The following is a 12,847-nucleotide window of genomic DNA, read 5'->3' on the forward strand; positions in this document are numbered from 1 at the left end:
TATATTTGGCATGCATGACATAGTATTGTGAAGATCATGAAATGTGATTGTGGAGCCACGACAGCTTATTGTAGACGATGGTTGTGTTCATAGTACTTGACATCGTAGTCATGCATGGTCAGTGACTTTTCAGTATTAACACAATATTTTACTACATACACTACTGTCTGTTTCTATCTATATAATGCTGATGGATTGGATAGAATCATTACTTGGCCTATAGTTAAGGAAGGGGGTGGAGGGATCTTGAGAGGGGGGTGTTATTGAGTCTCACCAAACCTGGTATATATCATGATCATTCTTAGACAGTACATATGATCTAATACATGTATACTGGCCACAGTTGCCACAAATATGCAATACTAATTTTTGGTGCCAGCAGCAAGCAGGTAACATAAGAGTATTGCCATTTTAACGAGCATCAGAGGTGGTAGCAGCTATGGTTTCAGTTGCACCGTCTTATGTAGAGAGGTTTAATTTTTGTACAATCGAGTACATAAGTACATGGTAGTGGATCCAACTCAAACATACTTATACCATCAGTAGCACTAATAGTGATTCCTTAAGGGGGATCACCTTTCAGTTATGAATGACTAAGATTGAGGTAGCTGTTGCTAGGAATAGAAAAAATGTTTCTTTACCACTACCTAAAGTTGCAGACAAACACGTGTCCATGGAATTTTTGTTGGAAATGATGAAAGTATCCAAAAATGTCTTGTTGCTATGGTAACAAAAGGCCAAATAATATTTCACTGTTTTCTATTAAATACTAAGGTAACTATGGTGAACACAGCATAGTATTTGTCATCATTCATGTTCAAATGGTGCTTTCTTCAGTGGATCACATTTTCAGGTGTTAACCAGGTATTTTTGTTGCCATAGAAACAAAAAACAAGACTTAAGCTGTGGAGTGGATGATGTTTTGAAACATACATTACTGTTGTATAATTCAAATAAGAACAAGGATTGATTTGTATCTGGGATATTGGAGTAGGGAATCTATACAGATTAAAAGACTTGTGTTTGCTAAAGAATTTTGATTGGAGTTAGAGAAGAGAATAAAATTGACCGAACCTAAAATAGTACACAGATAATAGTACCTGATACTCTGATGTCACATGGTTTTTGATGATAAAGTTTTTTTTATAAAGATTAATAAACTATGTCTTTGAACTGAAACATCTGTGATGTGAAATCCTGTGTTGGTTTGCGATACCTGGTTATAGATACAGTGCTGACAGTATTTGGATGTTGCTACATAATGTCGATACAATATTGATTCCATCTACCTTTACGGGTAGCTGTCAAATATTGATGCATGACAACACAATAAGCCCGATCCATTGATGGAATTACGTGTTCGCTGTCCTCTGTGAGCCTAATTAAATTTTAATTTTTCAGCAATTTTAATTTCAACCATGAAAACAGTGTTAGCCTTTGACCTCAATTTCTTTACCTTTATGAGGTATGAAAATATATAATACATTTTCAATAATCGTGGAGGCGTAATTCATTACAGATGATTTCAATCCTATTATCCTAGCATCGTTATCGATTTCCAACCAACAATGATTTCCAATTTTTGTAATTACTGTACTGAAATCATAATGGATATAATTGAGCCTTATAAAATAGACATTACTCCCAGAAAAGATGAATAACTACTAGAGGTGTAGGTAACTCGATCATTAGAAATATTAGGATAGTAATCAACTCATTAGCAATATTAGATAGTAACTTATTAGCAATACATGTATTAGGATATTGATTTGTTATGTGTGAATTACAGTAAAGGGTTGTGTGGCTATGATATCATTGTATTTAGCAACGTAACTATACCAATATACCATAATGATATATAGCTTCTACATGTAATACATAATACATGGTGTATGTAGATTGTACTACAGTATGTAATTTATGGTTGAAATATTGTATATTTTTTGTAGCTATATTATAATAATTACTTATAACTTCACCTGCAACAAAGTCAGAAAGTGTGAGGGGTATATTGGAATCAGGTTGTCTGTCTGTCTGTCCATCTATAGACAACAATCCACAGACTATTTCTGAATTACTATGAAACTTATTAGTGATAATCCTTATACTGGGTAGATTTGTATAATATTTATGGCAATATGTAGTTTATATAATATCAACGGTAAAATAAATACATTTGTACTAAATCCATCAAATCTAATTAAAATTAGATCTTCTATGTCGCTCTCCGTATTCCGTCTTCTACGAGCGGACAGTCTACAGAGAGCGGCATAGAAGATCTAATTTTAATTAGATTGTAAATCCATCATGATGGTTGATATTGTTAACAGAATGGTACAAAACTTTACACCTGGAAAATGATGTGTTGTATTTCAGTTGATATCTAAGTTATCATACTTAATACCAGAGGGCATTGCATGTCAGTTGCTTAAAAACTTGTATCAGTTTTATCACAGGGATTATTCTCCATGTCCTACAGCATATTACATCTAAATGTACTTACCTGCTTATTAACTAACAACAATCATACACCATACTAACCAATATACAGTCAGAACATTGCTAACTCCAGCTACACACAATATTCAAATTATATTTTTATTAATTATTTTTTCATTTTTTTTTCTTCTCATTTCTAGTGTCTTTTCAGACAGCGAAATTAATTTATTACTACCAACATGATGTATTATGACAATAAATTATGTAACGTTTTAATCACATAATTAAACAATTTACTCAATGACTGTTCATCCTGTGATTTACATGACAATTTTATTAATTATAGTAAGCAAGCATCTTGGTTATAAATGATTTAAAATCAACGACATATATTTCTATTGTAGCTGCTGCTGATTCACAGCATTCGTAAATCTGTACCTTGATGAAGCGATCTGATTATATACTGATATCTAATTTTTATGACAATACAAATGTACATCAAAACTTTTTTAAATGCATAGAAAATTACACAACATACATACCGGTAAATCATTTTGTAAAAAAGACCCCTGGCAAAGCTTTAAGTTATCTAAGCATTAATGAAAAGAATTTCAAGTCTAAAATATTGTTCTTTATGAAGCTTGAGAAAATGGAGTTGAATTGTAAAGAATAGAAATTGTACTTCTTATCAGAATTTTGTTTTAAGACTATTAGCTGTTGTCTTGACCTCCAGATAACTATATTACATTTATAAATGAAATATCCCTGTAAGATAGTTGTTGCTTATGCTTTAAATTCTTTGTTAGTATAATGATATTGAAAGACGTCTCATTAATGTTGACTTTCTATTTCTGTTGTTTTGTTTTTTGCAGATTTACAACAAACAAGCCGACTCCCAGCTGGCACTAAACACAATTATCCCTCCCCATATCACCATTCTCCAATCCCTAAAATCCCTACAAAAAACAACCCTGATCCCAGTCGATATGAGTCCATGGACCCTGATACTCCAGATGATGTTATGAACAGCTACTCCCGAGCCCCACCCTATCGTACACCCCCACGTGGCCAGGGGGCCCAGTCCCCACCCTCTAGGGAGAATAGAAATGATACCACACCTCCCCGTCATCAGGATAGGGGTCAACACAGGGGTCGTGACCCTGCTAGTGGACGCGATAGTGATACCCCAACAGATGTCCAGCAACAAATCCGACAAGTCCCTCAGCGGTCTCAGTCTCCCCCTAAAAGGTCACAGTCTCCCTCCCGCGCTAGGAACCATCGCTCACAATCCTCTGAGAGACGCTCTCAATCGCCACCCAGTCAGGTTCACAAGTCCAGGTCTCCCCCTAGATTTACCAGTGAAAATGTCCGTTCTCGAGATAAACCTAACGAATATTTGGCTAATATAGATGATGATAATGTAGCTACCCCGCCTAAGCATTCTGAACGTCCAAAACAAGTCCCTTTAAGAAGAGAACAAAATAGATCTCCTATCAATGAAGCAGAGAAACCACATGTTCAACAGGGGAGAAAGGTTGCCTCGCCTGTCCTTGGTCAAACAAACGGCACCACACGACCTCTATCTGCCTCCTGGGGGTCTGGATCCCCTCCCCCCGGGGGTGCTCCTCCTTCCAAACAGGTGCCTCAGAAAGAGGCTGTACCTAAACCCCCTCTCAGTGCCACTCCTCCTCCATTGGTAGAATCAAGTCGACCAGTCGCCGCCGGCAACAAGTATGACCCTCGCCTGGAGACGTATACTAACCACACCAATGAGGATTCTGGGATAGCAGGTCTCACTCCCGAGGACCATTACAGAGAAAACCAGGACGATGTCCTCGACAGGTACACCTCATTAATATTTCTAATTTATAAAGATCTACTGTTCTGTTTTACCTACTCTCATTTCATCTTTCATTCTCTTCTCTTCACTTCAAATGAATTATGTTTCAAACCTTTCATTTACCAATTGCAAGATTCCAAGCTGGCTACAATGTCAAAATATTAACAAAACATGTACACCATTATAGTAGTCTCTAATTCCTTTGAATCTGTAGATCAGAGCAAAAAAAAGTCAGATCGCATTTGTCTGAATTGAAAGCAAAATATTCATCTTTATATCAAGATATCAAGGATTCAGGTAACTTACATAATAATAAGAGATTTATTATTTTATTGAACTTATTAGAACTCATTGTTTTGTCTTATTCACATGACTTAAGATATATAATGTCTGTAATTGTTAGAAGGAAACGGGAAAATGAAGAGAAGCGACGTCGTGAAGCAGAGTTACAAAATCGTCTGAAAGCTGACCAAGAGGAGCAGAGGGATAAAGATAACCGTGACAAGGAATGGGAACGACATGAGCAACTAGAGGAGGAACGCAGGCGCAAGGACGAACAAGAGAAACGACGAAGGGATGAAGAAAAAAGAAGAAAGGATGAGGAAGACAAAAGGAGAGAGGAAGAGGATGAAGCAAGACGCGAACAGGAAAGAAATTTAGATCGGCTTTCAGCTTCTGACGAGGTAAGAAATAGATACTGAAACAAGCACTTATTTATCTATATTTATAGGTAGTAGATAATATTTGTTTTTTTTTTATTTTGAGCAACTAGTACATATGTATAATTATTATTAACTTGACCTTTACTGTATATAATTGCTGTAAAATTTGACATTTACAGTATAATAGCTTATTTAGTGACATTGGTTTATTCTGCAAGCTTTCTGTGCAATGCTTTGAATTTTGTTAGAGTACAAGAAGTAAGGTTATATCTGGGAGATTAAGCAATGTCAGTGGTCATCCTGACAGAACGTCCACTCCAAACTCAGTCAAGGTTACGGTCCAGGTTAATGGTAAGCATGCGGACGTGAATGTCTGTATGAACAGTGCTGACAGAAGGAGTGTTATGTCAGAGAGAAATCACTCACGGCAGATCTCACAGACTACAGGGTACCTCACAGACAAGGAGGACAGTGGTATAAACAAAGGTTACCATAGCAACACTGGGTCAGTTGAAGGTCGCCATAGTAACACAAGAATGTATGAATCAGATACAAATAAGGACCTTTCTGAAAACCGAGACAGTGGTGTTGGTGACCAAAGTGATTCTGATGGAACTAGTGCAGACCAGCTCAAAGGTCAAAGTCAAATACAGACCGAACATAGCAAAGTTAGTGAAGATGTTGGTAAGCATAATGATCAAAACTCTTCTAAATGTCCAGGTGAAAGCGATCAGTTGCAAAGTGAAGAAGCCGTTCAAAATTCTGTTAATGACGCTAGAAAAGACACCAATAGTGCAGGTGAAACAAAGAATGGATCACAAAGTGAAGTGAATAAAAGATCATTAAGTCAGGTCAGCAATGTGAGTAGAAATTCAGAAAAAGGTCATCAACAGAAGAACAGTGGGAGGAACTCTTCTTCCCGATACACTGGCTCAGAGGTACCCGACAAACCATCAGAAACAGACTCCAGAGAGACTGAGGCAGAGAGTGGCTATGTGGATAAGAAGCCTGAGGAAGTCCCCCAACCGATCCTACAGTCTAATACCTTACTGGTAAACAGTGGAAAGAGTAATAGTAGCGTTAAATCACCTTCTGGTAGTAAAGTTAAAGAGGTCTCCTGGTCCGACAGTGTTGTAGACAATGAATCACCTCTGAACTCCAGTAGAGAAAGTAGTCAGGGAGGACAGAGGTCCAATGAGATCAGGGATACTTTCCTTCCAAAAAAAGCCAGCCAAGTACGACCAGGGACATACACACGTCCCCAGTCTAGGTATCAGGGTCCCCGGCGTGTCCCAGTGGTAACAAAAAGTAAAGAATCTCCAAGACGATCTGTTGTTCCTAGAATTAAGCTTGACTCGCAGAGCAGTGTGGATTCGGAGGGAATCAGACAAGGAACTTTTAATGTGGTACACACTCCGTCAGGGTGGCACACACAGAGGGGGCCTAAACTCAGCAAGGAAACTACACCACATCAGGATGGTTACCAGACCGATGTCAGCAACCAGGATAGCATTGAGCCACAGCCAGAGAAAAAAGTAATCAATCATGCGTGACAATGCAGTGTGTCAAGTCATGTGTGACAATGCAGTATATCAAATAATGTGTGACAAAGCAGTGTCAAGTCACGTGTGACAATGCAGTGTGTCACAAGAGTGTCAAATAATGTGTGATAAAGCAGTGTGTCAAGTCACGTGTGACAATGCAGTGTGTCACAAGTGTGTCAAGTCACGTGTGACAAGGCAGTGTGTGTTAAGTGTGTATTGGTCCAAATGACATAGCAGTGTGTTCCAAAATTGTTATGTCACATAAAAGGATGAAAAAAAACAGTATATCACATGTAACAATGTCAGTTGTTAAATGTATGATAATACCTCAGAAAATGTAGTTTGTCTCAGTGTCTGTAGAAATCACTATGTCATTGTGTTATGCTATCACATGTAACAAAGCAGTAAGAATTGTTATAATCTTATATGTTTGTCAAATTAAATGTCACACAATGAAGTTTCATTTCACCAAGCAGTGTATCACTTATGTCACATCAACGGTTAAAATGTTGTTTCACTTTACACGATGAATGTCTGTCTGTTTGTCACTACAATGTGACACCTTCTGTCTACCACCACATACCACTGGCCATCGATACTCATTATTAACCAATCATAATGTGTTAGAAAATCATTTTGTTAAAAAAAAAGGAAAGAAATGCTGTAAATGAAGCGTTTGATGATAATAAGCTTTGGTAAGATAAAACTTTATATAACTTTATATATCTTCACCAACCATGGCCTGGAGTGTAACGTAATCAGAAGCCTTGGCTAGTGAAGATGAACTAAGCATAATATATAACTCAGTATAAATTGAAAAACTTACTTTGTCTGAATATTTTGATAATATTTAAATATGATTATATTTTAATATCTGTAAAAGAAATGACCTATACAGTAACAAGATTGACCATTACATAATGAAATGTGAACTAATTTGTTGTTTAATATTTTTCAAGGAGCTGAACCGGTTCCCATCACCTCCTCCCTTGAAGATGTCTACTCCTTCGTCACCTAAAGGTGCACGGGAGACACGCGGGGCCCCCGACACAGAGAGAGGTCAACATGGGAAAACTGAAAGTAGGTTATAGGACTCCAAGAACTACAGGCTGGATAGTGGCCCTTTAGTCTGAGAACTAGGGACTAGGGGCTGGGTAGTGGCCCTTTGGTCTGAGAACTAGGGGCTTGGTAGTGGCCATTTGGTCTGAGAACTAGGGGCTGGGTAGTGGCCCTTTGGTATGAGAACTAGGAGCTGGGTAGTGGTCATTTGGTCTGAGAACTAGGGGCTGGGTAGTGGCCCTTTGGTCTGAGAACTAGGGGCTGGGTAGTGGCCCTTCGGTCTGAGAACTAGGGGCTGGATAGTGACCCTTTGGTCTGAGAACTAGGGGCTGGGTAGTGGCCCTTTGGTCTGAGAACTAGGGACTAGGGGCTGGATAGTGACCCTTTGGTCTGAGAACTAGGGGCTGGATGGTGACCCTTTGGTCTGAGAACTAGGGACTAGAGGCTGGGTAGTGGCCCTTTGGTCTGAGAACTAGGGGCTGGATAGTGACCCTTTGGTCTGAGAACTAGGGGCTGGGTAGTGGCCCTTTGGTCTGAGAACTAGGGACTGGATAGTGACCCTTTGGTCTGAGAACTAGGGACTAGGGGCTGGATAGTGACCCTTTGGTCTGAGAACTAAGTGCTGGGTAGTGGCCCTTTGGTCTGAGAACTAAGGGCTGGGTAGTGGCCCTTTGGTCTGAGAACTAGGGGCTGGGTAGTGACCCTTTGGTCTGAGAACTAGGGGCTGGGTAGTGGCCCTTTGGTCTGAGAACTAGGGACTGGATAGTGACCCTTTGGTCTGAGAACTAGGGGCTGGGTAGTGGCCCTTTGGTCTGAGAACTAGGGACTAGGGGCTGGATAGTGACCCTTTGGTCTGAGAACTAGGGGCTGGATGGTGACCCTTTGGTCTGAGAACTAGGGACTAGAGGCTGGGTAGTGGCCCTTTGGTCTGAGAACTAGGGGCTGGATAGTGACCCTTTGGTCTGAGAACTAGGGGCTGGGTAGTGGCCCTTTGGTCTGAGAACTAGGGACTGGATAGTGACCCTTTGGTCTGAGAACTAGGGACTAGGGGCTGGATAGTGACCCTTTGGTCTGAGAACTAAGTGCTGGGTAGTGGCCCTTTGGTCTGAGAACTAAGGGCTGGGTAGTGGCCCTTTGGTCTGAGAACTAGGGGCTGGGTAGTGACCCTTTGGTCTGAGAACTAGGGGCTGGGTAGTGGCCCTTTGGTCTGAGAACTAAGGGCTGGGTAGTGGCCCTTTGGTCTGAGAACTAGGGGCTGGATAGTGACCCTTTGGTCTGAGAACTAGGGACTAGGGGCTGGATAGTGACCCTTTGGTCTGAGAACTAAGTGCTGGGTAGTGGCCCTTTGGTCTGAGAACTAAGGGCTGGGTAGTGGCCCTTTGGTCTGAGAACTAGGGGCTGGGTAGTGACCCTTTGGTCTGAGAACTAGGGGCTGGGTAGTGGCCCTTTGGTCTGAGAACTAGGGGCTGGATAGTGACCCTTTGGTTTGAGAACTAGGGGCTGGGTAGCATTGGAGACTTAGGGAATGTCAGCACTTCATATGTCTGGAGATATCAGCAGGGTATACATGCATGTTACTTAGACATAGAAGTAGGGTCATAGTGGTAGTACTGAAAACATGTTACACAGATTCTGGAGATGCATGACTTCTGAAAGGAAAACCACTTAGGTTAATGAATGTTGTGATGGGTAAATTATAAAATTATTTCAATTATATATGTAGTAGGTACATGAAGCATGATGTCTCTATACAGGTATTTCAGGTATATTTGCATGAAATATTAATCAAATATGCATGTATTTTTATACTCTTCACCTGGAAATGGGCGTAAACATTTCATTGGTGATTTGCTCAGACATTTGCACGGTTCTCTGGTATCAACTGGTAATTCTGCTTCAAAAGTCATAGTAGCTGTAATTGTGTCTGCTTAAAACAAATATGGGAGATTTTGATCATTAATAGTCATGGCAACTTGCATCTATAACAACATCATGGAAGTTATAGCTCAATCTATCCACTCTTGTAATCAATAATAAATTGCTCCAACTTTAGAATTGCAAGAGTTCAAATGTGATTTAAGGGGGTGAATGAGTTAATTTTCAAAGTCAGTGGTTTAAAAATGTTTACTAATAAAGCAGCATGATAGACAGAATTACAGATACTATAAAACATGTGTACCATATACCCAATTATTTTCATGGGAAATCATTTTCCAATTTTGATAAAAATTAGAAAATTCAGTTTTAACAGAAATATTCTACTTCTGGCCATAAGACTGGATACTGTTTATTTTTGGCACAGTTTAATTTTTTGAAACCACAGCAATATTCAACAAAATTGTGATGATGTCATCCCCGTGAAAATTAACGGCTATATGGTATGGTTACTCCTGGGTGTTGGTCCAAAGCACGGTCATTCCAAAGTTGTCCAGTTTAATTATCTGATTCTGGTGATTGTTTCATAGTAAAATGCCAGTAGCATTCAAATTCATGAAAGATTATTTCATTCAATATTGTTTTTATTGCTAAGGCCAAAACGCTACCAACCCTAATTTATTACCCCCTACCCTAAATATTTTTCCCACTTTTCTACAAAAAAATCAAAAGTCGGGATTTCGATCTCAGACTCTGGTTCCGACCATTCTTTTAGAGTGAAAGACACTAAAAATAAAAATCCTGACCTACCGACCCTTTTTATTTTTTTATTTTGCCAATGTAACCCTGAACAGATTTTTTTTTTTTTTTTTTTTTTTTGCCTTATCAGAATGGTTCTTAGAATTTCTGGGACTGTTGCGTACATATTTCCAACTTTTAAGTTGAAGAAACCATTTAAAAACCTAAAAAAATAAGTTGCCAAGTTTTCATAATACATGATCAATAAGTTGAGTGTCATTATTCCAAATGAGTACAAAACAGTTTTATTAACTTTTTTTCTGAAAGGAAAGGCCAACCTGTGGACTGCTACCCAGTTTATACTGTTGTGTTTCCTATTGCCATCCCTGGAAATACAACGTGACAGTAGCTCTATCACTCTCTTTGATAGAGCAGCCACTGTTTGTGTATTTCTAGAGATGTTCTCTTGTAGAACCAGAGATTTCTCATCCCTCTTTATTGCACTGACTTTGATATTAAACCTAACAGATTACCTGGTATGTCAGAAATTAGGGATCAGTAATTAAACAAGTTTTCTCATTTTCAGAATTTGATTAATAACTTTAATTTTTCTTTTGGTTACATTCAGTTGATAAACTTATTTTTCTTAATTGGTTGACCTCTAACCTTACAGAAGAACAGCTGATGCGAGAACTAGAGCTTGCAAGAGAAGCGCGGAAGACTACAGAAAAACAGAGAGAAGAGTTGGTGAAAAAGGCCAAGCTGCTCCAGAATAAGATGCAGAACAGGCGTAACCATGGTAATAAGAATATTAGAAAGGTTGTATTGACAACGTTGGCCCCAGAATGAATTTGTCATCAGATTATCACCCTGACAAATAGTTAGGAATAAAAGGGTTCTTTTAAAGAGATGTTGTGATTAAAAGGGTTCTTTTAAAGAGATGTTGTGATGTAATTATTCACAGTGAATAGAGACTGGTAAAACTGCTATACGTACTGTATGCAATTAATGCTAAAGGGGAGCTAACTCTTAAATTTGTTAGATGACTCTTGAATTTATCTCATAACAGCTTTTAAAAATCATGTTCTATATTGTTATATCTAAATTAATGAAACCAACTTAAAAATATCAAAATCTTCACTTATAGTCATTATTTGAAAAGATAATGTGTGCTGTTCATTTGATATGGCTTTGCTTTAATTCAGCTCGTGATTTATGGAAGAAGCGATATTTTGAGGAGAAGAAAAGGACGTCGCCTCTTGAAGAGCAATGTAATCGTTTACGACACGAGCTTGAGATTATCCACAGGAAACTAATGAACACGTTGGAAGGCCCTACCAAAGACAAGTCGACCCAGCGTATGGGTGAACTCAAACCATCCATACAGGTTGGTCCTTACCGCGCCTTGTATGATCCTTACAATACGTATGAACCGTACGAAGCACCACCATCACCGATATTTTACCCCAGAATTTCTAGAGAGTTAACTGAGGACTTTCACCCTCCTATGAGTAACTACACTTATATTGAGAAAACAAAAGTTAAAGGCGTTGTCCAGTCTACTAAACCACCACCCAGCTATGCGTCACAATATGAGAATCGACGATATCAGCCTCCAGCTCAGCAAATCTATAACGACAGCAGATCTAACCCTCCCCCTTACTATATCAACCCTAAGACTTCACTGTATACACCCTCTAACACTGGCTCCAGTGTACAGTCCACCCCTAAACAGTCCTCTAATTCCACCCCGCTGGGATCCCCTAAACGTGTCCTGTATAGGTATGGTGGTAATCGCTATGTTTCCCCTGTCAGGGGCCGTAAAACGAGTGCTCTAGCCTCCACCGGACATTCTAGTAGATCTTCAGGCAAAAGTGTTCAGTTTGTGGAGCGTGTGTATTACATCTGAGTTTTCTTTTACATGAAATAATGTGAACTAATGTTTTTATTTGATGTACACTCAAATCCATCTATTAAAGACCACTCAAGGGACAAAGAGAAAATGACCTTTATAGCCATTTGGTCTTTTACAATACACAAGGCCAATTATGTTGAAGTGGGCTTATTATACTCTATATAATTTGTGCCATTTTATGCTTTCAGAGCAGTGGGTGGGGAATTTTTTTAGGATTGGAAGTTTTGAAGTTTTTGAAGGAAAATAAAAAGCAATCCAAGACAAAAGCTTCAATGTTTAGAATACTTGGACGCTTACTGTTTAGACTTGTTTTAATTATGGAAACTTATACATACATATAAAAAATTATTTTTAAAATTGTACATTACAACAAACAGCATCACTTTAATTTTTCTGTGAAATCAACATGACATAAAAACTGGTCTGGAGACAGCTAGGAATGAAAGTACTTAACAACATGACTATAGACTAAATATCTGCTTAGTGACTGTCAAGCTCACAGTTTTGGACATCTGATTTCGACCCACCATAAAATGATATCCATTTCTCGGCCTGTTTTTCCAAAATGAACTGTTCCGTCCTCATTATTAGAAGATTTACTATGTGTCTTTCGGGAGGATAGAACCTAGCTATTTTTCATTAAATTTTCTAATGTTTTTTTTTTTTTTTATTATTGTGAAACTAGCTCCTGAGTGTCAATTGGATAAATTCTTTTCATGTTTAAATCCTTAATTTTATTTGTAAATGAAGATTAAATAATTTTTGCTCAATAAGT

The 12,847-nt window shown here is 38.6% G+C and overlaps 1 protein-coding gene across 2 annotated transcripts in view; it reads left to right on the plus strand.

Moving 5' to 3' along the window:
- The window catches only part of LOC138325769 (caldesmon-like), a 66,194-nt gene that overhangs the window by 44,765 nt on the left and 8,582 nt on the right, over nucleotides 1-12,847 (plus strand). Inside the window, exons 6-11 of one of the 2 annotated variants that reach the window (XM_069271651.1) lie at nucleotides 3,312-4,281; nucleotides 4,683-4,962; nucleotides 5,190-6,476; nucleotides 7,445-7,565; nucleotides 10,831-10,956; nucleotides 11,363-11,544. In XM_069271651.1, the coding sequence (XP_069127752.1) occupies nucleotides 3,312-4,281; nucleotides 4,683-4,962; nucleotides 5,190-6,476; nucleotides 7,445-7,565; nucleotides 10,831-10,956; nucleotides 11,363-11,544 (2,966 nt within the window). The remainder of the gene's footprint in view (nucleotides 1-3,311; nucleotides 4,282-4,682; nucleotides 4,963-5,189; nucleotides 6,477-7,444; nucleotides 7,566-10,830; nucleotides 10,957-11,362; nucleotides 11,545-12,847) is intronic. The other variant, XM_069271650.1, reaches the window with a different exon arrangement.

Source organism: Argopecten irradians, chromosome 6 (assembly GCF_041381155.1).
Source record: "Argopecten irradians isolate NY chromosome 6, Ai_NY, whole genome shotgun sequence".
NCBI classification, from domain to species: Eukaryota; Metazoa; Mollusca; class Bivalvia; order Pectinida; family Pectinidae; genus Argopecten; species Argopecten irradians.